The sequence below is a fragment of the Balaenoptera acutorostrata genome, chromosome 4, assembly GCF_949987535.1.
Source record: "Balaenoptera acutorostrata chromosome 4, mBalAcu1.1, whole genome shotgun sequence".
Taxonomy (NCBI): domain Eukaryota; kingdom Metazoa; phylum Chordata; class Mammalia; order Artiodactyla; family Balaenopteridae; genus Balaenoptera; species Balaenoptera acutorostrata.
In genome coordinates this window covers 133,079,520-133,107,061 of record NC_080067.1, presented here as the reverse complement: position 1 = coordinate 133,107,061, position 27,542 = coordinate 133,079,520, and the positions used below count along the sequence as shown (strand labels likewise).

Genomic DNA, 27,542 nt, shown 5'->3' with positions numbered 1-27,542 from the left:
CACTTATGGTCAAGTAATCTACAACAAAGAAGGCAAGAATACACCATGGAAAAAAGATAGTCTTTTTAATAAATGGTGCTGGGAAAACTGGATAGCTACATGTCAAAGAATGAAATTAGAACATTCTCTACCACCATTTACAAAAATAAACTCAAAATGGATTATAGACCTAAATGTAAGACTGGATACTATAAAACTCCTAGAGGTAAACATAGGCGGAACACTCTTTGACATAAATCACAGCAATATTTTTTTGGATCCATCTCCTAAAGCAAAAAATAAAAGCAAAAATAAACAGATGGGACCTAACTAAACTTAAAGGAAAGAAAACCATAGCCAAAACAAAAAGACAACCTACTGAATGGGAGAAAATATTTGCCAATGATATGACAAATTCAGGGATTAATATCCAACATATATAAGCAGCTCATACAACTCAAAAAACCACACAACCTGATTAAAAAATGGGCAGAAGAACTGAATAGACATTTTTCCAAAGAGGAAATGCAGATGGCCAGCAGGCACATGAAAAGATGCTCAACATCACTAATCATCAGGGAAATGCAAATCAAAACCACAATGAGATATCATCTCACACCTGTCAGAATGGCTATCATCAAAAAGAACACAAAGAGCAAATGTTGGTGAGGATGTGGAGAAAAGGGAACCCGTGTGCACTGTTGGTGAGAATGTAAATTGATGCAGCCACTGTGGAAAAACAGTATGGAGGTTTCTCAAAAAACTAAAAACAGAGCTACCATATGACCTAGCAGTTCCACTCCTGGGTATATATCCTCCCAATGTCTTTTAATTAAACTGTCCAGATTTCCTGGATTACAAAATAGTAGAAGAGGAAGAAAATACCAATCCTTATGATTATGACAGGTTTCTGGCAGTAGTAACCCCCAAACACTAATTCTTTGCTAAAACCAACATTTGGATTTTGTTATCTTCAGTGTAGAACCCTTAGTTTAGATGGGATTCACCATTGTTCATGTCTAGGTGGCCCTTAAAGTTATGTATTTTTTGTGTGTGTTTTCTTTTGGCTTCAAGATCCACATAACAGCATATTATGCCTAGAAATGTTTCCTTCACTTGAGCCATGTGGCTCATCAAATCCCTGGTAACTAACAATTGCATGTTGGAACTTTATCTTGAACTTAGTTACATGTAAGTCGGCTTCTGGGAGCCCTAAAATAGAAGTACATGAGGTTTCCCCCACTCCGTCTAAACTGGTACCAAGACCCTATCACAAAAAACTTAGCAAAACTTTCATAACCCTGTGTTTGTTTTGGAAGGAAGTCAATCATATGGAAAGTAATTTCCAGATACAGTTGGCCCTCCATATTCGCGATTCTGCATCTAATGCTTCAACCAACCATGAATCAGAAATATTCACACAAAGAAGTTTTTTTCAGGAAGTTCCCAAAAAACAAAACTTGAATTTGCTGTGCACCAGCAACTATTTACATAGCACTTGCTTAGTACTTATAACTGTTTACATGGTATTAGGTATTAAAAGTAATCTGCAGATGACTTAAAGTATAATGGAGGATCTATGTAAGTTATATGCAAGTACAGTAGAACCATGAACAACTTTGGGGGGCGGGTAGAGGCTAGGGGCACAGACCCTATGCGCAGTGGAAAATCCCAGTGTAACTTTACAGTCCATTCCAACCAACCTGGGATCGTGTAGTATGCATTTAGTGAAAGAAACCCGCTTATTCGTGCACCCATGCAGTTCAAATCCCTGTTGTTCAAGGGCCAACCAGACAACATCATTTTATATAAGGGACTTGATCATCCACAGATTTTGGTATCCTGGTTGGGGGGCACCCTGGAACCGAACCCCTGCAGATACTGAGAGTTGACTGTACTCAAAACTATTTCCTTTGATTAGAGGTAAACAAAATCTATCCCAAGTAAGAACTAACTTCAGCTTCCTTTTTCACCTTCCATATTTACAAAGTAACATTTTCGGTGTTTTCTGTATGTAAATGGAAGAGGGTAGCATTATTCCATTTAGTTGAAGCCAGTGTTCACCTGAAGTATATGTGTGTGTGTTCAGTGTTCATGATCTATTGATGCTTCATTTGTTTTGAAATGATCCTAAAGGAATAGTATCCTTTCCTTCCTTCAAAAATAGCCTCACTTAGACACAGGCATAGAGAACAAACGTATGGATACCAAGGGGGGGGAAGGCGGGGTGGGATGAACTGGGAGATTGGAATCGACATATATACACTACTATGTATAAAATAGATAACTAATGAGAACCTACTGTATAGTACAGGGGACTCTACTCGGTGCTGTGTGGTGACCTAAATGGGAAGGAAATCTAAAAAGAGGGGATATATGTAGACATATGGCTGATTCACTTTGCTGTACAGCAGAAACGGACACAGCAGTGTAAAGCAATTATACTCCAATTTTTAAAAAAAATAGCCTCACTTATCTGAAAATGAAATTGTCTCCTCAGTTAACCTGTAGCAAATTTCCTGTATGGAGTGAGACATTAGAAGAACAGTCTTCACTAGTTAAAACTTTAGAATGTACAATATTTGAAAGCAATGAACTTATTACTACCAGATAAATATAGTAGCTCAAACTAATGATTTTGTATTCACATTATGAGTAGTAATATTTTCATCTACCATTTGTATTATTTTGTATATGTATGTGTCCTATAGTATATATATTTATTTATACAAATAAATTGTTATTTGTTGTAATTGACCCAAATAGTGTGAGCACATTATACATATCCTTAGTGTTGATAACATTATTTACTTAAAAAACACACATGTCACATAAAGATAGGCATATTTTTATTTCTTTTAAAACTGTATCACTGATCATATTTAAGGGACTTTAAATGGGTATGATTTTACTTGCATCAGATGTTATGGTTATCTTTAATCAATAAGATTCCTGTAGGAAATAAAAACATTATATGTGGAATACTTTATTGACTCCAGCTGGTTTCCCAGTTTCTTAATTGTATACATAATCTAGTATCAGAATTTTATAGCATCTTCATAAACTTTTTGAAGGTAGCTAAAGTGCAAATTATGAATGTTTATATGTTTTAAAATAATCCTAGCAGTAGTGGTTTCTTTAGCTCTACATTTTATTAATCTCTATTCATTTGTCATCAAATTAAAAAAGAAGAACACACAGACCATCGATCTGGTTATACTGTCTTTACACACTTGAAGATACCACAGATGGATATTCACTGTAATTTATGTCCCCTTTTACAAAACACGTTGTGCCGTATAGATAGTTGTAAAGAGAACTGAACACTGAGCACATAATGGGCTATAAATGCTTGTGTATTGACTGAATTGTTTTAGTAAAGTATAGTGTATAATTCTGGAAAAGATTTGCCAGTGGATATCCCAAAATAGAGCATTGTATTAGAAGTCACTTGAAAAAATATTTATAGGAGAGCACCATTTTATTGAGAGCAATAGTAACTCAAATTATATAAATGAGTTGCTATTGTGTCTCCTTGTAGCATATAATGAAGTTTTCTTTTGCATTTGAGACCATTGTTTACTGTTAGTTGAACTTGTCTTCCAATGTGTTCTGCTTAGCAACCTGTTGCCAGGACTATGTGAAGAGCTCTTACTGTGGTTATAGAGGTTGCAGTGGAAATTTGCTATCTTGTTATGTCAGCTGTTTCAATACAAGTAGTCGTGAGATTAATGTGTTAGATACTAAAAATGCTAACACATGTTAGCTACCAACCTGGAAAAGAGATAATCATCATGAAGGAAAGGGCAATATTGCATTTATGGTCATTTAATGATGGTAGAACTAATCTGCATTTAAAAAAAAAATTTGTGTGGAGACAGAAATCTAATGTAATAGATGCACCCAAGTAGTTTAGAAAAGAAAGGACTTGTTAGTGAATAAGATGATCTTTGCTTCAGAAGTGTCTTTGAAGGTTTAAAGTGTGCTTTGAACCTAATAAAACTTTCTTGGGCCTGTTTCTTTACATCTAACATGGGAAAAATTAGAATAACCTGTATCATAGTACTTGCTTTCAGAACTGAGTTAAAGAATAGGTATCGATGCATGTTGAACTGCAAAATGTACAGTTGACTTGTTTGTAATGCATGGCTTGGAATTGTAAGGGCAGGCCAGTGTGGGCCTGGTGTTTCCTTAATCAATTCATTCTCACACTGTCAAAGAGAAAAGCTCTCCTTAGGGTGTAATGACTAATCTACTACCTCTGGTTTGATAATCATGGCTATTATAACATGTCTCTTTTTAATTAGGTCTTTAGAAAGTAGTGTAGGCCTTGTAATTATTATAATCAAAAATAATAGATAATGACTTAGGTACTTTCTGTCCTAGATGAGATTGAGAACAATTGTTAAAATAAATTTTGGTAGTAAACAACTAATGATATTTTATGACTTGAAATATGCAGGAGTCCTTTTTATTATAGGGAAGCAAAAAATATTAGAAAATATGATTTCCTAGGATTGGAAAATGACTAAAAATTAATGTAGATTAATTTGGGCTCTTTTGTACATTTTAAATAAAAATTCAATAGATGTTCAAATAACAGTAAATCATTTTGCTTTCAACTTCTGTATGTTTGAAGACCTTCAATTTTATATTTAAGTTATGTTTCAGAAACAGTTTCAGAAGAACTATGGTATCTTAAACTTTACTGATAAATAAGGGAAAGTATATATCAAAGTTTTAATCTTTTTCTTCCTGGAACGTGCTGTTCATTTTTTTCCATTTAAGTGTTTGTACCTCCTTTGAGTGTTAGGTGGTTCACCTCAAGTAGTTCTCAGGAGAATTTTTTAGTTAAAAATTATTAGAAAATTGGAACCAAGGAGTCATACACATGTTGAAGTGGTAATGAAGCACTTTGGTTTTATGAATTGTTTATAAAGTAGTCACAGGCAGCAACGTTGCATTTGAAGTAATTTAATGATGGTGGGACCAATCACAGAGGAGCAGGATGCCAAGATCACACTTTCATAGCGTCTATATGTACCTAATCCACTTCGCGTCCAACCTCAAATACAACGCATTATCGGTGCTGAAACACACTTAGCAATTCTTATGCCCAGGCCGTTCTTAACAAGATAGGCTTTCCCACTTCCTTCCATTTGGAAATGTTCTTCCCCAACATGCATGTTGGCAAATTGACTCTGTAGGTCCAATTTCTGTCTTGAATACTATATCTAGAACATCTGTGATCTTTGACCATGACTCCTAAATAGGACACTGTGTTTTTGTTCTGTTGTTGGTATTAGTTGACAAACAAAGTAGTACTTTTCCTCCTTCTTCATCTGCCTAATCAAGGTACCAGTACAAACAGGCCCAGATGGCCTCTGGGTTCAGGAATCTAAATATTCATAGGATAGAAATTTCCATATAAAACTCCTTAGCATAAATAAGCTCTTAAAACCAATTATCTTTGCTATTTCTCAGAAGCCCTTTTTCTTACATAACTTGTCTGTCATTGTCATTTCCAACCAGTCTTTCCTATACATTCTTTGCACAAGGCTTTGGAGGTTTTTTGTTCTTTTGTCGTCAACTATCCTGCCATCACTGTTTTTGTTGCTGTTGTTGTTTTACTGTTGTTCTTTAAATTCCTGATTCTGGTTATTTCTTTTTGATCATTATAGTGTCTCCCTTAATGGCCCTTTGTTCCTGCTTGCTGCAGTCCTACACCCTTGACTTTAAATACCAGTCCTAACTCCAGTTAGGCCAAGGTTTATTTCTCCAGCCCAAACTCTACTTGGATATTTCATAGACATTTGAATTCTAATATGTCCAAAAGAGAGTTCGTAATTCCCACCCTCCCTGCCCCTCCCGTGGTTCTCTCAAAGCTGTTTTGACTCAATAGTGACCCCACACCCTCTCCTAGGAATTAGAGCTAAGACCCTGAGGCTCCTATTGTGCCTTCCACAAATCCCGTGGGTTCTGGATTCATGTACTTCTTTCCATCTTTTCCAATACAGTCCTAGTCTAAACTACCATTATTTCTGGAGTTACTGCAGTATCCTATTCATTTACTGCTGGAGTTAACTGCAGTATCCTATTCATTTCTGTTCCCATTGTCTCTGCCCTGCTCACCCCACCCTTTTCCACTCACATACACCCTAAGCCATTCTCTATACGGCAGCCGGGATGTGGAGTGTATAGATAGATACATAGAGCCGATCATGGAACTTCCAAGGTGAAGTTGTGTTAGTGGCTTTCCTTAAAAAACACCAACACACAGAGAAAATACAAGGAAGCCCTTTGTGGGAGGCTGAGGATGACGTTAACAATTACTGAACGTGTTCTTTGTGCCAAGCCCTCATCCACGTTCTTTTTAGCATTAATCTCTCTTACCCAGCTTCTCCCTACCTCTCTCCCCACTGCTGACTCCACAGCACGCAAGTCAACATGGCAGGCTTTCCGCACCCCAAGGCTGATGAATCTCTCGATAATGTTTTCTTCCCCAGCTTTCTGGGTTTCTGTTGATCCTCAACCTCAGCTTCTCAAAATGAAATCCCCTGACCGTTCCTTTCAAAACACCCTCCTCCAATAGTCTCAGTCTTAGCAGCCTATTTATTGGGTCCTAACACTGATTACACCTTCTCTGTTTTATTTGCTTATTGCCTGTCTCTCCTCAATAGAATGGAAGCTTCCTGAGGGCAGGGACCTTATCCTTTTCTCATTTAGAGCCTCAGATCTAGCCGAGTATCTAGTCCACAGTCTCTATCCACTAACAGTTTTGACTGAACTTTTCTTATACTGTTGTTTTGAACATAGTAGAATGTCCTGATTAGGCTCTTTAATCGATACAAGAGAATACCGTCTCAGGGAATTTTTCACATCGATCTCTGAACTGGGAAGCAGCTTGAATTAATGCTTGTAGGGTGTGAGGGGAAGCAGAGAGGAATGGCGTAATTAGACCTCAGAAGGCTAGATTCTATTTCTAGTTACATATGGTATCAAAGCAGAACCTATTAGCAATGCAGAAAGTAAGTGGCCATCTAGTCAGTTATCTGTGATCTTTCAAGAAGGGTAGCTCTTCAGTTTTTAAAAAAAAAAAATGTGCAGCACTGTTTACTTAATGGAAATAGAAATATAGTGCCTCCCAAATTTGTGTATTTGTGTCCCGAATTTCTAGTCCTTTGTTTCCAGCTGTCTGCTGGAGGCCTCTGCAATAGATTCTTACAGCATCTGAAATCCATCATGGTCAAAGCTGAACCCATTCATCTGCATTCCTGGCCATCCATTCTTCCTGCTGTATCCTCTGTTACCATGAGTAACTGTTCTCTACCCAGTCTCTCCCTCTGGAGACATCAGCCTCATCTTCTCACTAACCCCCTCCATCCAGACGGTCACGAGTTCTGTCGTGTTATTTTTTCACTTCCTGAGTGGTCCTCAGCTAGAATCCTCAAGAGCCTTCCCCCCCCAACCTATTTATCCTTTATACTTCTGCCAGCTCATAACTGTTGAAATGAAACTAATCTTGCCACTCTTCTGCTTAAAGCTTTTCTACTAAGCTCTGCATCACTGGTAGAATAAGGGCAAATTCCTTAGTCTGTAAAACGAGGTCCTTCCTAGTATATCCGAAGCCTGCCTTCTGCTCACTTCGTGGTGTCCACTCCCAACCTCCAGCCATACTGAGCCATTTACAGTTACTGCAGACACTTCATGTGTTTACAGCTGACATTCCCTGTTTCTGCAGTGCCCCTCTGCCATCGTCTTCTCTGCAGACATTTATTCATTCATCAGTTCCCAGTTCACCTGTAACCTCTTCAACCCATCCCTCCCAGGTCCCCTTAGCAGATAATCCATTACAGTTTATGTGCACATCTCTTACAGCAGCACTTTATGCATCTTTACGTGTCCACCTCTGCAGGACTCTGAGCTGTGGTCAGCGATTGGAACTCTACAGGCATAATGCCTGAGAAAAATAGGTCTTCACAGATTTTTTTCTTAAATAATAAACCCCAAGGGAAAAATATATGAAAAGCAAATGATAATTTTAATTAAACCATTTTCAAAACCTAATAGCAGGGCTTCCCTGGTGGCGCAGTGGTTGAGAATCTGCCTGCCAATGCAGGGGACACGGGTTCGTGCCCTGGTCCGGGAAGATCCCACATGCCGTGGAGCAACTGGGCCCGTGAGCCGCAATTACTGAGCCTGCGCGTCTGGAGCCTGTGCTCCGCAACAAGAGAGGCCGCGATAGTGAGAGGCCTGCGCACCGCGATGAAGAGTGGCCCCCGCTTGCCACAACTGGGGAAGGCCCTCGCACAGAAGCGAAGACCCAACACAGCCATAAATAAATAAAAATTAAAATTAAAATTTTAAAAAAAACCTAATAGCATTAAAAAGGGAAAAAATATATATTATAAATATAAATTTAAGCCATAGTCTAATTAAGAGCAAATAGGTACAATATTTGGCTCCTACCATGTACTTGACATACATTAGCTGGTCACAGCATCTCCTAAGATAGAGAATGGTATCATTCCATTTTAAAGGTGAAGAGACTAAGTCACAGCAGGGTAAGTCACTTGGCCACAGTCACACCAGAGTGATAGGTGGCTTCCAAAAATAATTACCATGCTGTACCTCCTCTCTACGACCCAGAGAACTAGAATATTCAGTTGACTGCAGTATGGTGCAGCGTAATTTTTCCTTGAGAAAAGGAAAAATATTCACAAAAATGTTCTCAGCAGTTCAACCTAAAATGTAATGCACTTACACATTAATTTCCTTGCCCTGTACCTTCTGCATATGTCATATTGTACAAGGAGTGTTGATACTTGGTAGTTTGACTCTACAAATTTCTCAGATGTCAACTACAGATAATCTTTAAAGATATACTTACCAAGGCAAGGACGTGGGCTTGTTTGTTGGAAGAGGAAGAGAGTGGGCTCATTAATGGAAAATGAACTAAAAGTTTCATCTCTCCAAAACATGCTTTTCCTAAATATTCTGGCTCATCAAGGCTTTCATAGTAGTGAAAAGTGAAAGCCAGGCTATACTTGGCGCTCTACCTTTTGTCTTTCCCCTATAATTTAAAATACTTATTTCAATAAAGAAGTGCTAAGGATGTAATGTAATGAACACTGCTGTCTGTTATACAGGAAAGGTGTTAAGAGAGTACACCCTGAGAGTTCTCATCACAAAGAAAAACATTTTTTTCTATTTGATTTTGTATCTATATGAGAGGATGGGCATGAATTGAATTTACTGTGGTCATCGCTTCAGAAATAAAATGAATACTTATTTCAAGCCCTCAGAACAAAGAGGCAAGGGGAGCCTTGTGGCTTGTTTTCCCTTAGGCATAAATGGCACTTTGTACCACCTGAGGATTGGTGTGAGATGTACAGGCAGACCTCAGAGACATTGTGGGGTTGGTTTCAGACCACCACAGTAAAGCAAGTATAACAATCAAAGGAAGCACACACATTTTTTGGTTCCCTGGTGCATATAAAAGTTATGTTTACACTATGCCGTAGTCTCTTAAGTGTGCAATCGCACTGTCTTTAAAAAATGTGCATACCTTAATTTAAAAATTCTTTATTGCTAAGAATGCTAACCGTCATCTGAGTCTTCCACAAGCCATAATCTTTTTGCAATAGTAACATCAGAGATCACTGATCACCGGTCACCATCACAAATATAATAATAATGAAAAGATTTTAAGAATTGTGAGAATTACCAAAATGTGACACAGAGACGTGAATTGAGCCAATGCTGTTGGGAAAATGGCACCGAGAGACTCGATGCCACAAACCTTCAATTTGTGAAAAAACGCATTATCTACGAAGCACAATAAAACGAGCTATGCCTGTTTCTCTTTCTTCCTGGGAATCACCCCCCTCCCCGGCCCCCCGCTCCACCCCGCCCTGTGCTGGAGGGAGGAGGAGAGTTGCTTGTTATTGCTTCCCAAGTAGAACCGCTTATTTTTTCACAGGAGAGATGGTGGGGGGAGCCACAGAATCGGGGAGCTTCTCTCCTTTCTAAGGAGCAGGTACTTAACAAGGTGTCCCCAAAAGAAAGGTTAGGCTGGTGTCTTGCTTTGTGGCTTTTCTAAAGGGCTTTGTGGCCGTTTTGTGCAGAAACCACCTATAGCTTTCTATCAGTGCCCATGTATGTAGATCCAGTGGAAAAGGATGCTAGGCACGTTGCCTTTGCTGAAAGGGCACCTGTTCAGGGCATGTTCTCTTACTACTCTCTTTATTTATTTTTATTTCTTTTATTGAGGTATAGTTAATTTACATTGTTGTGTCAGTTTCAGGTGTGTAGTGAAGTGATTCAGTTATACATACACACGTATATATTCTTCTTAAGATTCCTTTCCATTATAGGTTATTACAAGATACTGAGTAGAATTCCCTGTGCTATACAGTAGGTCCTTGTTGTTTTTCTGTTTTATATATAGTAGTGTGTATGTATTAATCCCAAACTCCTCATTTATCTCTCCTGCCCCCAGCCCCTTTGGTAATCAGAAGTTTGTTTTCCATGTCCGTGAGTCTATTTCTGTTTTTCTTACTACTCTCTTTAAAAATGTTAACAGTCCTCCAACTACCGACTCCAGTGTACCTTACCTAGCCTTCCTGTGTTCATTTTCTCCATAGCGGTTGTCACCTGGCATGTGCTGGGATAACATTTTTGCTTTGGTTTCTTATATTTCTATCTCTCACCCCAGTAGAATATAAGTACCAGGAGGACAGGGAAGTTTATGTTTTATTCCCAGCAATAACTTCAGTGTCTGGAACAGACCCTGTGGAACCTAGTACCCACTCAAGTATGTTAGATGGCTAAAGATCATATATTTCCAACTCTTCACCCAGAATGTACACAGATCACCTATACTTACCAGCAACCTTAATCTTTGGATATGAGGAATTTGCTCCTTCAAAGTTTTCTGGCATAGCATCTGAATAACCAAGATTTTGTTTCAGGTATCAAGATTTTTAAATGACTCTGAAAGTTTTTATCACCTTACGTGCTTCTCTTTAATCCTACTTGGTCATAAAGCTGTCAGGAAAAGAACCTGCTTTTGATTATATATGGCTTTTCTTGCCTCCAAGATAGTCTTTTAAAAAGCAATTTAGCTTCTTACTATAATTATATTCCAAACTTAATATTTCTTAAGTCTTGCCAGAATAACATTTTCTCCCTTGCAACATATTTTTTATGATTTAAAGGTAAGACAGCAAGTGTACTAAGTACTTTAGACTATATCTTGAAAATCTAAGAACATTTTCCTACAGAGCCCAAATGATACCATCTCACCCACAAAATTAACAATACTTTTAAAATATCATCAGGTAGTCATATTTTCCCTAAACCTGAGGAATGACCTTCCCTGCTTGTTTTTCCACACCGTATCCCATGCAGGACCAGGCCTAGCATCTTACATCCTTAAATCTTAGGATTCAGAACAGCCCTGTTTGTATCATGACATCGATGTACTAAAGAAGCTGTACCCGTCTTCCTAGAAACTGCCCATCCTTTGACTTGCCTTAGGTCCTAGAGGTATTATTTAGATTGCTTCTCTATTCCTGGAATATTTTTCTTTTGATGAGTGTGTACTGAGAAAATGAAGAAAAGATCAATTCTTTTTCAAATGTTCTAAACAAGTGCTGCTAGCTACACCAGACTTTGCTTTAATGCTTCTCTTATCTCTTTGCTGTTCTTGTTTTTTTAGACATTCACTAAATTAAGCAGGGTAACATTTAAAAGCTGGTATAAAGAAAAGTTGATTTTATGCTAAACTATCATTTTTATAGTCTTTCTTCCATTTTCTTTCATGTCTAGCATCTTACAGTGAATGCCATTAGTTTTATTCTTAGAATTGGCAAGAACCTGAGTAGTTAATACACCCATGAATTTAACACTGGATTCTATAATCTTCTATTCGTATCAGTGTGCCAAGTGGTAATAGAATTCTGAAAATATAATCTGTAGCATAAGCGTTTTTTTTAACTTTAAAGATTAAGTACTTTTGTATTCCCTCCCTTAAGATCTTTCCTAGAACTGCCTAACATCTGACTCTTTTACGTTTTCTAATAAAGAAAGTCAAACTCTTCATGTAATTGTCATAGACTATTTCAGTTCTGAGTGTTTTGGAGGACTGTCTCCTTGGGATTTAGTCATGACATCATTCATTCATTTATACGCATGAGCCACGTGTCATGCCAAGCACTGTGCCTGTGGCCTTGGCTTTATTTCTCTCTTACGTGATACTTGCTGTGGGTCAGGTGCTCTTCTAAGTGCACTGCAAGTTTTAGCCCATTTGTTCCTCATCATACCCTATGAAGCTACGTGTTGTAAGTCTGCCATTTACAGATGAGAATAAGGAGGCACAGAGGTTAAGTAATTTGCTCCTGGTCACAGAGCTGAGATTCAGATCCAGGCAGTCTGGCCCCAGAGTTCATACGTTGAACCACTCTGCCGTGCTGAAGAGCCTCGCCTCCTTGGAGCCTGCATTCTGCCCTCTCTGAAGAAGGCGAGAGAGGCAGGGATCACGTTGCTTCTGCTGTAGAATTTTAGAACTTGGACACCCTAGAGCCCGTGAGGCCTCTCTCTTTGTTTCCTTGTATCTCCTTTGTCCTCAGATCAGGACATAGCAGAGCCTCCCACTCTTCCCATCTCCACCCCACCCCAGCCCACCCTCTATGCCAGGGGTCAGCAATATTTCTGTAAAGAGCCAGATAATAAATAGTTGAGGCTCTGCAGGCCACATATGGTCTCTATCACATATTTTTCTTTCTGTGTGTGTGTGTTTTTTTTTCCTTTTCATCTTATAACACTTTAAAAATGTGAAAATCACCCTTAGCTCACAAGATGTCCAGGAACAAGTCACGGGCCGTAGTTTGCCACCCCCTGCTCCACGCCACTGCTCATTTGTCCTTCTTTGAGCGCTCTGTGTTCTTGTCAGCTGATCTGTTTCAGGCACTCAGGTTTTCCTCTCCCCTCCACCACAGGACCTTTGCACATGTTCTACCCACTCTGCCTTTCGACAGCTGTTTTTAGCCTCTGGACTTCATTAATTTGGGGCTTTTTTTAGGCCACATTTCAGAGCCCTTCCTCGTGGATGCCTTGTTATACACCCCCAGATCTGTTCAGGTCTCATTTTTTTGGGTCTCCTAGCCCTCCATAATTGTTATCACAGTAGCAATTTTACATTTATACAGGTGATGATATCATTGTCCTTTTGGCTGTTAGCCCACGTGAATTACCCTTGCGCCCCAGGGTATCTCTAGCTCCCAGCACGTGTCCCTAACCAGGCTCCCAGCTCCACTCTCATCTCCCTAGAGCCCACTCTCCACCCAGCAACCAGAGTCATCTTTAAAACAAATCAGATTTAGTCATTCCCATTGCATATAAATAAACATGCTATTTCTGACCATAACCAGCATGGCCTTGCTGGGTCATGCCCCACCTGTCTGTCTCTACCACCCTGATGTACGCTTCTTCCCCCTGCCTCGCTCCCCGCAAGCTCACTGGCTCTTTGTTGTATTTTTTTTCGCGATCTTGCTAAGCTTGCCCTTGCGTTCAGGGCCTTTGCACATTGTCTTACTCCTATCTTAGCCATCCGCCCACCTTGACTTTCAGCATTCCAAGTCTCGGTGCCCAGGACCCTTTCTCAGTGGCCTTCCCCTGATCGTCCTATTTGAAATGCTCCCCCTGCAGCCCCCCCACCACACACACATCTGTTATAGCCACTGGTTAACACATTAGCCTTTCTTTTCTCAATCAACTTCTTTGCATTTTTTTTGTGTGTTATTTATTTGCTCATATTGTGCCTCCCCCGCTAAAATATGTTCCGAGAAAGCAGAGGCTTTGTCATGTTCACCCATCTACCCCCGGTGCCTGGAACAGCACCTGGCACTTGGTAAAAGCACAGTCAGCGCTGTTGATTGAATCACTGGTGTGTGGCATTGAGAGGCACTTAATGGAATGGTCGGATGGAGGGGCGAATTAATGCATGACCCTTTTTTTTTTTGCTGATTATCAATCGGTGCACATCTCTCTCAACTCAAATACTCAACTGTTCACTGACTAAAGAAAAAATATCTGAATACCTGGTCTCCGCAGTTGAGCATCCATCGCTGTTAAAACCCAAAGCCTGTGTAAAATTCCGTTGTGGTCAGGCTTAGGTACTTGTTATTCCTGGTTGTGCATTATTAGGATATCTCTTCTTCATCCTCACACCCACTTTTCACGTCCTACCAGCTCCAACACCTCTAGCTCACAAGAATCACTTTCCCCTTGGAATTTCTAAAGCATTTAGAATGAAGGACGTCTATTACTCAGTAATTAGTGTAGATTCTCTCCCCTGGAATAGGGATTCATTAAATGTGTAAGAATGATGATACATCCTAGTTTAGACTAAAGTTGTGACCTATCTAGCTCACTCCTAATGCCTGAATCATGAATTTTTGGTGTCTCAATTTGGTCCTTATCTTCCTAAAGTAGGAGTCTGTGACCTGGGGTCCAGAGTAAGCTAGGGAATGGTCTGTAAGGAATGCCTTTAGCTGCAAGTAACAGAAACCCGGTCATCGGTGGCAGGAGCGCTGGGCTGGTGCAGTGATACAAAGGTGCCACCTTTTTGTATCTTTCCACCCCACCATCCTAAATCAGCTTCTGCATCCTGATGTTTATCACCTAACAATTGACAGCTGGCTGTTGCCCCTCCAGGCGGAGACCAAGTAGAAGAGCAGGGGGTAAAGGAACAAAAGTGCTCTGACCATCAGTAGGAATCTTCTCATCTGGAAAGTAAGAACCGTCCTAAAAGCCCCACCGAAAAGTCCAAGCAGGTGTCCTCTGGCATCTGATTATCCAGAAATATCTCGGTCACATGGCCTTCCCTGTCCCCAGGGGCATGGAGTGTTTGGTCTCTTACTTTCTCTGGTCAAAAAAGGGATGGAGAAAGGAGTTAAGAGTGGCTTTGGGGTAGCTTTCAAACAGTTTCTGCTGCAGAGCGTTTTTCAGGAGAGATGAGTCAGATTCTCAGAGATCCTTTCATGGACAAATTAATAATACCCACTACCTAAGGAATGCCATCAAAACAACTATACCGAAATTCAGTAGACTGCTAAAACGGGGGTCAGTTTTAGATATTACCTATAGGTAACAGAGATTCTGACAGTACATTAAAGGTAGATAATTTTTTTTTTTAGTAATCATCAACATATGATGGATTGAATACTATGGGCATCAAATTCATTTACGAAATATCTAAACTGATGAATTCATTTAGAGAATTAGTTACTTTAATTCAGTGAGGCCATGACTGAAGGAGCCATAGATCTGTAAGTATCATAATTTTCTCCTTTTTTGTGTGTTCAGCTCCTTATAATTTGTGCCCATAGGGGGTTAGGGGCTTGGAGTGGAGGTATATTTCTTCAGATTTGGAGGCCCTGAAGATAACAATTTTATTAATTAACGAGCTCTTATTCTAGGCCAGTCGTGAGAGTATTTAAGAAGAGTGAGGCATTACAATAGCAGTGTCCTCTTCTTTTTAACCCTTTTTGCTCAACTGTAACGTACATAAAGAGAAGTGCGTGTAACACAGGTGTACAGCTCGATGAATTTTCAAAACTGAACACAGCCAGATAGCTGACGCCCAGATCAAAACACAGCCTTGCCAGCCCCAAGAAGCCTCTCTCCTGTTTCCTCCTAGTCACTAAACTTCCCCTTGCCAATGTGTAACAACTCCTCTGAGCTCTATCAGTGGCGAGGAGTAACTGTTTTCATAGTTTATATAAATGGAATCAGGCGGTGTGTCTTGTGTCTTATATGTTTGGCTTCTAATGGTGCCTTTAGGTGGGAGAGAGAGTGGCTTTTTCTTACTTAGCTGTCCCCCGTCTTGAAACATTTACTCAGACCCAGGAAGAATATGCTTCCTACTTTCTCACATTTTCTGACAGCTTCTGATTTTCTAATTTAACAGCAATAATTTCAGAGATTGCTTTCCTCTGGGACAGACTGACTTATCCAGCCATTGTACCTTCCAGGCTAAACTGGCAGCACTAAGACCTGGGGAGGAATGGGTGGGAAAGAACTGTCTGTTTCCTTTTTTTAAAATTTTGCTTTATTTTCTTTCTCTATTTCCAGCCCTGGGAGACTCTTTCTTCCCCGTTCTAGATCAACACGGAAGTGTCTGAGTGTCTTCCTGTTGAGACTTGCCCTTCTGGCCCCCGGTTGGTCCTTACATTCTGGGAGCTGACAGCTGTTCTGCTTTCACTCTCCCCTCGTCACTGCCGAAGTTCAGGTCTCGTGATTGTCCAATTCACATAAACCATGGGAATCAGCTGTCTCTCTGCCATTTCCTCTCCTTTGTCCTACAAAGCAGAAAAAACATCAGTCTTAACAGAGACAATGAAAGAATAAATATAGCTTTTTTAGAGAATGCAAATGGTGAATTGTTTTGCATACTTAAACAAAAAGGAATTAAAATGTGAATAAGAATCTTTGACTATCTCAAGGGACTATCAGGGAGGCAATGGCAAGTGGAATCAAGGTCATCCTTTACTTAGAAATACAAGAAGAGCTACCATTGTGATGCAGTATAATCTTCACCAAACTAAAGTCTTGTGTGCTGACACATAAAATCTTATCATCAGTGATTTATTTCCTCAAAATAATGTCCCTTTGACCCTTTAACCTTCTTCTTTAATTCAGATACTCCTGAGATGATGAGCATTTTCAGAGAAGTTCCCTCATGCTTTAGAAGTATTTTTTATTATTGGAATTTAAAAGCTGTAAAAGCTGTCTGCTTTAAATTGACAGATGCTAAAATGTATGAGTGAATGAATATTCCACCGTGTTCTCAAGGGACTATTTTATTGTGCCTTGTTTGTTTATAAGGAAATTGCTTTATGACGCTCAGCCTCACATCTCCATAAACTAGCCCTTCCTTGCATTTTCTTGCACTGTGATCACCTCTCTGAAACCAGCTCACCTTGGTCACATCACAGAACAAAGCCGTCCAGCAGTTGAAAAAAAGGTGGAAAATATTTTGTCCCCTTTCTGTGTTTCCAGTTATTTATGAAAACTGCAGCTGGAAGTTGTAATGTTGGCATGTTGCGCCTTCTTTGGGAAGATGCCACATCTTTAAAACATAACCGTGCGCTACTGTTTTAATGGTGTCCAAATAGATAATTGAATTCGTGGACATCTAAATTTAATTCCGGAAATCAAAGCTATGGTAATAAGAACTGGACGCGAGTTCTCTTAGGCCAAGTAATTTAATTCCTCAGCCAGCTGAAATATTATGTGTCTCTGTTCCTTGTTATGATGCCAGTAAATTGCTCAGGCAGATGCAGTGATGGATGGTGGGGACCTATTTCACTCTTTTTCATGGCTCCACGCATACTAGAATGCAGATCACTTTAAACACAGCTGTTTTTATACACATGTTTTCTGTTTGGAGTTTTAAATGTAACATTCAAGTCATAACAGAGATGTTTGGGGCCTAGGGTCGTGACGTTTTCACCATCCCACCTGGAAGCACAGTGCTGTCTTAACCCTGGATCACATACCTGGACCCTGTCACTCCATCCGTGCTTCAGGACAGCATGCACATGTCATGATTTAAGGAGAAGACTCATTGAATTTGATTTCTCTCCCTATTTTTACCTGAATTGTCCACTTACTTTGGATAACTAAAGAATATTGGTGCCTATGATTTGATTGAACACAGAAGAGAGCTCAAACACAAGAAATTGGCTGATGGCATGCACTAGGTCATCTTTATTTTATTCACTAGCAGTACAACATCAAGATTCTGTAGAAAAATAAAGAGGCAGTATCCTGGGTAAAATTGGCATCTAAGCAACTGTTGAGTTTAGGATTCTTTTGAAATGTTGTCTTAAGTGGTAGACTTTTGTGCAGGAATTCAGACAATCAAGAAATCAATGATCGTACCCCATTTATCTCTAAGCAGATGAAGGCTTATACCATCTGATTATCAGTGCGAATGTTTCTCTTCCTCTTCTTGCCTATTTTTCACGGTCTCATGGAAGTGTTAAAATAACTGGTTAGGGTTTTCTCTGTATTAACACTTCATTTGTTCAATTAATAATAATTTATCTATAAATAAGTTATTATTGATTTTACTCTGCCAAATAAGTTTCTCCTTATTCTCTTATTTAACCACATATTTCAGCTGCTTTTGATGTGTCCATTTATTATCTGTAAGTCATATTTAGTCAGAATTTAAAAGGCGTTCCACTTGGGGGACGGGGGGTTATACACAATTTTTTAGAACTTATAAAAGTCCTTTAAATTCTGAGTTAATCAGGGAATTCCTTTTTTTTTTTTAATACATCTTTATTGGAGTATAATTGCTTCACAATACTGTGTTAGTTTCTGTTGTACAACAAAGTGAATCAGCCATATGCATATGTATATCCCCATATCCCCTCCCTCCCTATCCCACCTCTCTGGGTTGTCGTAAAGGGAATTCTTTCTAGTGCTATATTCATCTTTTTAAATATCTTTCTCTTTTTCACCCTCAGTACTTATGGCTCTCCTGTCAGACTTTCAGTCTTTGAAAGCCTTTTGCCATCTTCCTTTCTGTCCCCATACACCATGGAATCCTACCATTTTCTTTCCCTAACAGGTTTGAAATCTGATTTTCTGTACAATGCCGAACTCACACTAGCATCCCAAGGCTCCAGGTTGTGGCTGACACAAACTCTCCAGATTCCTGTCATGTCTCCCAAACAGTGAGCTTCTCCTTGTGGGCAAGAATCGACTCTGGGGTAAAATTTAAATGTCAACATGGCAGTTCTCAATCCTATCCTGTAGTGCTTCTTGTGAAATAGAACTGTGGCAGATGCTCTGGGGAGGTGAAGTCCTCCACCACATCGAGATCTTTTTCCCGTATTGATTTTGTGATCTGATCAAGGATGAAATATCTATTTCTCCTCTCCAGCCAGATGGCACATGAGATACTGTCACTGTTTAACACTTAGATTCCTGTCTTCATTTATTATCTTCCAGATGCTCTTGACCATGTCTGTACTGGCAGGTATATGACTGCCACAAGGATATCTTACTTGGACTTTCTGATTTTGTTCTAGACATACTCTTCTTTGGCCATCCAAATCTGCTGATTTATTACTTACCACTGATTAAGTATATACGTGTTTAATGCCATAAATAGTATTTCTGATCCCCTTCCCAATTATACTGTGACTTACTACCTATCTGTTACCACTGTCCTCAGTGTTGCATATTTCAGTGGTTCTCAGAATATTGTCCCCCCACCATCAGTATCAGCATCACCGGGGAAATTGTTAGAAAGGCACATTCTCAGGCCCTGTCCCATCACTGATTCAGAAACCTGGGGGTGGCACCTGGTGATCTGTGTTTTAATAAGCCTTTCAGGTGCATCCTTTTGATGCTCGCTGAAATTTGGGAACCAGAGAGATATCTGATATTCTAGAAAGCTTACACAACGAGCAAAAGGGAGCATAGGTGTAGTTTCAGTAGGCATCCCTGACCATTGAGCTTACAGGCTTATTTAAGCCAATTTCTTCTTCCCCTTTCATTTCCAGTTTAAACTTTCAACAGTAATTTTGAACGAATTTCCACCTTCCCTTATTGAATATCTACTCTGCAGGTGCTGTGGGGTATTTTCACCTACAGGAGGAGAAGTAATCCCAGTAACACAGTAAACTTTGTTTTGGTCTCCCCCCACCCCAGCCTTTTTAATAGACGTTATTTTTTAGAGCAGTTTTAAGGTTAGAAAAAATTTGAACAGGAAGTACAGAGAGCTCTCCCCACCGCATTATTAACATTTTGCATTACCATTGCATGCTTGAACCAATATTGATACATTATTATTAAAGTAAAGTTTACATTAGAGCTCACTTTTTGTATTGTACAGTTCTTAGGGTTTCGACAAATGCATGATGTTGTATATGCACTGTATCAGTGGATATCCACTGATGCAGTATCTTATAGAGCAGTTTCACTGCCCTAAAAATCCCCTGGGCTCTGCCTATTTATCCCTTCCTTCCTACCGCGAACTCCTAGCAACTACTGGTCTTTTTATGGTCTCCATAACTTTGCCTTTTCCAGAATGTCATACAGTTGGAAGCCGGGTATCCTCTTCTTTGCAACAGCAGAAACTAAGAAGAGCTGTGCTCAGGGGTAAAAAGTTGCAGATATACTGAGCTGGAATTCATTTCTGACCTGCTGGCTTCAAACCTTGTGTGTGTTTTTATTCAATGTCAGGTTTCCTCTCAGATGTCCAAAATTCCTCGTCACTGATTTTTTTTTTTTCCTCTCCTGAAATTTGTTTAAATGACTATCATTGTTATTTCTCTTTCCTGCTCCAGTGAAGACAAAGTCGTGGAAGTAGCAGAGGAGGAAGAAGTGGCTGATATTGAGGAAGAGGAAGCCGAGGATGATGAGGATGAAGAGGACGGTGATGAGGTAGAGGAAGAGGCTGAGGAACCCTATGAAGAGGCCACAGAGAGGACCACCAGCATCGCCACCACCACGACCACCACCACGGAGTCTGTGGAAGAGGTGGTCCGAGGTAATCCACTGTTTACTCGGATTTTCTTTCTCGGGGGAAAGGAAAGCATCACACCAGAGTTAGAAATTTCTATCCACCCTACCACCATTGCGTCCCCCAGCCAAAAAATAAAAATTCATAATAACAAGTTGTCTTGTGCTTGTTGAACTCTTTTTGGTTGAACAAGCAGTCTAACAATTCATTTCAAATTAACATGACATCCTGATTTTACAGTCTGTTCTGTGCCCTGTGTATGCTAGTTGGTACACGGTTCTGTAAAACTCCACCTAAGTGGGGGCCATGTCATTTGACAAAGGCTGAGTTAGGCAACCTCCTTGGTATTCTCCTGACAGTGGGTGTTTATTACACTCCATTGTATGTTGCCTCTTTCACATCTAGACTGTGAGGTCCTTGATGTCAAAGACTGGATTTTACTTAATATGATGCAGAGTGCCTGCCTTATAGAAACTTTTCAGTAAATCTTGGTTGAATGAGTAGTTGCAATTAGATTTCGTTAAAGCAAAAGAAGGCTATTTGGTGAGTATCACATTATGTTTTGCTGTGAAATTTAACTTGGATGACTTGTGTTGCCTTTACAGTATTTTATTGGGGGAAGTGACAGTGAGAGGTAGATGTAGTGTTACTATCTTAGGCTTTCTTTTTCTGTTTCATTAATGCTCCTATTGGAAATGTGATAAACAGAATGAACTAAAAGACTTCCTTTTTGTCTCCATGAAATAAAAGCAAGCATTCAGTTTACATTAAACAACCAAAGCTAGTGAATTGTTGAGTTGCCTTTCTTAAAGTGTATGCATTTGTTTTGCAAATAGTAAAAGATGGTCCTAGGATTAGATTGAATGAGTGTGGACAGAATTATTGTTTTAATGTATTGCAAATACTTTTAAAGTCCATCCACAAATGCTACAACATTGTAGGTGTTTTTCTCACTTTTATTAAAGTAAAATGATTTCTGCTCTGCTGTTAAATTAGAGTTTAAAATGGGCTACTTTTTTGCCTCAAGTAGGTTCCTGATGATCACTGTAGTATCTTCTTCCCTCACTGCATTTTTTATAACTTTATTGAGGTATAATTTACATATAAAATTCATTCACTTTAAGTGTATAGGTGTGTAATTCAATGGCATTAATAAATTTACCAAATTGTGAAACCATCACCATAATCCAATCTTAGAACATCTTCGCCATCCCAGTACGAGCCCTCACACCCATTCACAGTTAATCCTTGTCCTCACTGCCAGCCCCCAGCAACCATTAATCTACTTTTTGTCTCTACAGATTTGCCTTTTCTAGGCATTTCATATAAGCGGGGTCATACGTAGTCATTTGTGTCTGGCTTCTTTCACTTAACACAGTAGTTTCGAAGTTCTGCATTTCTTTAACTTGTAGCTTTTTTTTTTTTTTAAATAAATTTATTTATTTATTTTTGGCTGCGTTGGGTCTTCGCCGCTGTGTGTGGGCTTTCTTTAGTTGCAGTGAGCGGGGGCCACTCTTCGTTGCATTGTGCGGGCTTCAGTAGTTGTGCCACGTGGGCCCAGCAGTTGCGGCTTGTGCGCTCTAGAGCGCAGGCTCAGCAGTTGTGGCGCACGGGCTTAGCTGCTCTGCGGCATGTGGGATCTTCCCGGACCAGGGCTTGAACCCATGTCCCCTGCCTTGGCAGGCGGATTCCCAACCACTGTGCCACCAGGGAAGCCCTAACTTGAAGCTTTTAAAACTGAGATTATTCTGAGTTGAACACTCACGGTTAGCTTAAAATCCACTGAAGGTATCACATATTCTTTTAAAATATACATATAGTACCAGATAGATTGTTTAACTTTATCATTCCCTATGTAATGACAACTTCTTATTCAATTTAGCGTGTAGAGTAGATACACGTTTAAGTAAATGCACATTTTGTTGGAGGCACTGTTTTTCAGGGTGTTTTTCGTGTACCTCTTAGGACCATTTGTGGCAGATCTGGCTACATGAACTTGTTAGTTTCTATTTTCCTAGCAGGGAAAGACATATTTTACAGGGCTGCTTCTTCTTGAAACCTAAAAGTTGTGTGACTACAAATTACAGCAGCTAGTGTTTTGCCGTGGGACTCAAGTTCTTGTGCTCTCCATCAAGGTAGCTGTTTGCATAATAATTGTTGTCCACTTATTCAACATTCATTTCATTTCTCTTTGGAATGAGCCATTTTGCTGGGCTCAGTGGATCAATCATACGATGAGAATACACAGGATAGCTGACCCTCATGGATGTTAAAGTCTAGTAGGAAACATAAGTCAAAGAAATACAAAGTGTGCTGTAAAAACACTACGAGCCCAGAGCCTACTTCAAAGAATAGGAGATCGATCAGGGAAGGGTCTATGCAAAAGATGGCATTTGAAGGGGAAGTGGAAGGGCTGGTGGTAGAGCTATTGATGGATTTTCTTGTAGCCTACTTTAGAGTCAGTAGGAGCAACAAAACCAATATGGTGCCTTGGGAAGGTACGTGGCATGCTTGGGAGACAAGATTAGTCCAGTTTAAACTAGAGCAGGTAAATCTTCCACAAGAGGGTTACAGGAAATTAGGTCAGGCCTACAATATGGAGACCTTTAATGCCAGGCTGGCAAGTATGGGTATTAACTGAGGGTGATCAATTCAGGACCTGCTATGTGGTAAGGATTTTTCTAGTAGAAACAATGAAGAGATTTTGTTTTTATGTTACCACTATTGAGGGGATGGGTGAACAGGGAGTGACATAATTTATTCAGTATGTGAGAGAATGCCACATAAACTTAATGCCTGTATTCCAAACCAAGACAGAACTCTCTTGAGATAATATGGTCTTGTTACATTCTAAATAAGTCCAGTTCTTTTTGCTTCAGTTTTTCTCTACATGTAGCATTATTAGGTATTAAGATAGAACATAGAGGGACATATATGTTTTGGTATTTTTATAGAAAGACAAAGGCAATTAAGAGAATTTAGAAAAAAATCTCCAGGCTAAAGATTAAAAAAATAAAAGAAACTAGCCTTAAAAGATAAGTTAATAGTGCTGATGTCAAGAAGAGCATTAAAAGTGACCTATGAAAGCAAATACCTGATCATTTAGAGGTACCAACTGTTATTGCTAGAGATAGAAAAGGCTTTAATGGGAATCCATGCATCCATCTAAGACTCCTGAGATGGACAAAAGCTATGATTGAAGCAAGTCTTTCTGGGAAAGGAGACCTAAGAGGAGAAACATGTTGTGGTATATTGCATCCATGTCAGAGAGTTTTCTGTGTTCCCAGCTAATTCTGATAAAGGAGTAGAAGAAGTTTTTGATGGTAGCATTAAAGCGACCAGTCATCTAGAGCCCTTTCCCTCCACACCATGGGTGTAGGAGGTGAGTTACAGCTCTTCCCTGATGAAGAACAATGTCAATGCCAATAGGTGATTGCTAACTTTGTAAAACTCTAATTATGAGTAGCCTGCTCCTGTGCTGAGAATAAAAGTTGGAAATGACTTGCAAAGCAGAGAGATTGAAAAGAGGCTTACCCTCTAGTGTCCAGTGTTAATGTTTCAGTGCCCGAGAGAAAATGTGATGTACAACCATACTTAATAATGAACATTCTTCATTACCAACATACTGCCGCTGATACAAGTCTTCCATGTGCTTCATAAAAAAACTCAATAGTTTTGTAACCCATTAGAATTTGAAAGAAATAGGCAGAGGGAAGAAAAATATAGGACATTTCAGCATGCCATATTGTGTCAGAATCATTGATACCAAAGTAGAAGATGTCAGTTCTGACTATGTTACTGATTCCAGAGGAGAAAGATTGGATCTGTTGTTTTGACCTAGTGGAATAAGCCAATACCAATTTGAGTACAATAATAGTATATTTAGACACTTGCTCCTAATTTTCTGTGTTTTGAGAAGGGATTGCACTTCCTAAACCTAAGACATCAAGGTAATCTGTGACTCAATCGTGAATTTTAAACTCCGATTAAACATGAGTATTGTAATAAATGACATAGTCTGTGAGTTAAGCTAGCCAGTTTTGTCCATCGAGAGTAACACTGTTTTTTTCCGTATGTTCATTGATTCAGCAAATACATATCCATTTCACCTCTGCTGATGGCTCAGCACTTTGCTGCTGTGGAAGTTGTGATGAGGAGTTGGCTGTTACCATATTGTGGCAGATCAGCCTGGAATTTCTTGTGTTTGCACCACCCCCCTTGCCCTTTAGGGCAGTGATTCTATCTGTTAATCCTTGATTAATTTGTGCTGACTGGTAGAAATTTTACTTGCCCATTTAAAGCCAAGGCAACTAAAGCTGAGAGAAATTTTTTAAAAATTGCCCACGGTCACAAAGCTGGTAAGTGGTGAAGCCACGATTTGAACCCAGATGGACCAGAGTATTTCTACCACCCTAATGTCAATTTTTTCTTTTTCCTTTTATATTTAAATACATACTAGTTCAGTTTCACCTGTGTTCCCTTGTAAATGTGTATTCTTTTGCTATAGCATATATTCATCTTACTATTATTTCACTCTGAGCATTTCCTACATTTTAGAATTCTTATTTAAATAATAATGATATTATTATTATTTCAAGCTATGGCCATGGCCCATATATCGGCAAACTATGGCCATGGGCTGGAAATGGGCTGTCACCTATTTTCTAATCAAAAGGTTTTATTGAACACAACCAATCCCATTTGTTTACATATTATCTATGGCTGCTTTCATGCTACAGAGGTGAAGTTGAGTAGTTGCAAAAGACACCATGTGGCCTGCAAAGCTGAAAATATTTACTTTTCAGGCCTTTATAGGAAACCTCTGATACTGATCATTAGAAACATACTAAGAAGTTTTTATATTTCAGATTTTACCATACCAAGTAAATTTCATTAAGGTAGTTTTCATATGGTTAGAGACAGACTAGTAAAGTGTTTAAAAAGAGAATTTTTAATAGTTTTTTTGGCTTTGGGCCAGTTACATAACCTTGGTAAGTCTGTTTTTTCATGTGTGTTTTATAGATGCCGATATGATGTTGCATGTTTTTTATATGAATTACTTTAGATGATTCCTGTTAAGTATTTACCATATAATGCCTGGCACATTCTAAGTGTTCAGTTCATTTTACAAGGACAGGCTGCTCAGAGTCAAATCCTGGCTTTACAACCTACTAACTTAGTATATTTGTATCAGTGAAATAACCTTTATGCCTCATTGCTTCCCTCTTGAAAATGGGATTTAATAACACCTACCTAATTTTAACCATGTTGTGAGCCATATATGAAGTAATCCACAGGAAACACTTGGCACTGTTCCTGCTGGACAGTAAGTGCTCAATTAACCTAAGCTACTATAGTTGCCCTGGTTATACACATCCTTTTGAGCCTCCAGAGAACTAATGTTTACTACTAATTAGGAATGCCAAAGGTAAGCCAACAGACTGTCTTTTTTAATTATAAAAAGCATAAATGTGATGTATCCATTTCTACTGGTATCATAGAGCTGATATTTATGGACATATGTTAAGGAAAAAACCAGCTTAAACTTGGTTTCTTGATTGAAATATCTTTTTGTGAATATATTGTATATTTAAATATCTGCAGTTAAATTTTATATCTGGTTGATAATTGAACCAAGGTAGTATTAAATGCCACTGCATTTCAAGATGGAGTTTCATTTCTTGAGGGCATTTTAAACCTCTTGGAAGTTCATCTATTAAATGGACAGAGACACCGATAGAGGTGGCACTCGAAGCATACCATATGATGATGAAATTTAAAAGTTTGATCTAAATGTTGCTTGCCTTGGGCAGGGTGACTGACCTCACAGAATTAAATTATTGTTCTTCTCCCTCTGGTTACCATTAATCTTTAAGAAGCATCATGTGATTTGCTGCTGTACATTCCACCAACGTGGACCAGGCACTCCTAGGAACTGGGCGTTGCACCGGTTCCTGAGGGCACAGGGAGATGAAGAGGGTGGTTCACTCAGGTTGCTTCCAGACATAGCTGTACACTCAGTCTTGGAGAGAAATCAGTCTCTCTGACCTGGCTGGGGAAGAACTGTGGCACACAGGGAAAGGAAAGTGCTCATCCAGGGACAGAAGTTTCCACTAAGCATTGCCAAGAAGTTGTAGTTTGAGTGATTTTTAAAGGAGAATGGGGATTTGCCAGTTAATGGAGCACCAAATAGGACGAATCCAAGAAGTGCCATAAGTAAATCAGAACAGCTTGCATTGATCTCAAGGGTAGAGCAAACAGAGCTTAGCCTGATTCTCACGTCTCCGATGTGACTTGTCTGTAATGAATGTGCCTCTTGCAAGGTATCCCATAATTCACAAATAGTATCCTTGCTTATCATTCATATTTAACTTTTCACAAAGTTTGGAGAAAACTGTGAGCTTGACTTGCTGCAAGCATGGAAGTGTACTCACATACTTTTGTTGGGTGCCTCATAGGAGCGCACTAGCCCAAAATGAAAATTAAGCTCCATTTTGGGTTTGGGAACAGGGCAAAGGGATAACGGCTGCTCCCTTTCGAGGAAGTCTTTACCTCTCTGTGTTATGACCACAGGCAAGTAAGATCCACTCCTGTTCCTGGACCAGAATGTAGCATCCTTTCTAATGACTTTGAGAGAACTAGTATCAACACTGGGCATAGATGTGACAGGTGGCAGCCTTATTATTTTGTGCCCCATGGCACCACAGCCATTGATTTTGAGCTGTTTGATATACGCTTTGGTAGAGGCAGAGTGAAACGTGGCATTAACAAGCTTCTTTCCATGTCATTTAATGGTCCCAATTTAGAAAGCCCACTCAAATCGTTTGCTTAAAATGCGAGAGTGAGAAACAGAGCCATAGAAAAAACTGTGTGTGGTGTGTATATATATATATAATTTTCTATTTTTAGTAACAAATTTATTGAAATATAGGTTGCATACCATGGAGTAGAGAAGTCAATGGTTTAGTATATTCACAAAGATCTGCATTGCCACCTAGAAAATTATATTTTTGAA

General features: G+C 39.3%; 1 protein-coding gene across 7 annotated transcripts in view; it reads left to right on the top strand.

The window, feature by feature from the left end:
* The window catches only part of APP (amyloid beta precursor protein), a 277,465-nt gene that overhangs the window by 138,074 nt on the left and 111,849 nt on the right, over window positions 1–27,542 (top strand). For all 7 annotated transcript variants that reach the window (XM_057545417.1, XM_057545416.1, XM_057545415.1 and 4 more), the window contains exon 6: window positions 20,352–20,554. In XM_057545417.1, coding sequence (XP_057401400.1) covers window positions 20,352–20,554 — 203 coding nt within the window. The remainder of the gene's footprint in view (window positions 1–20,351; window positions 20,555–27,542) is intronic.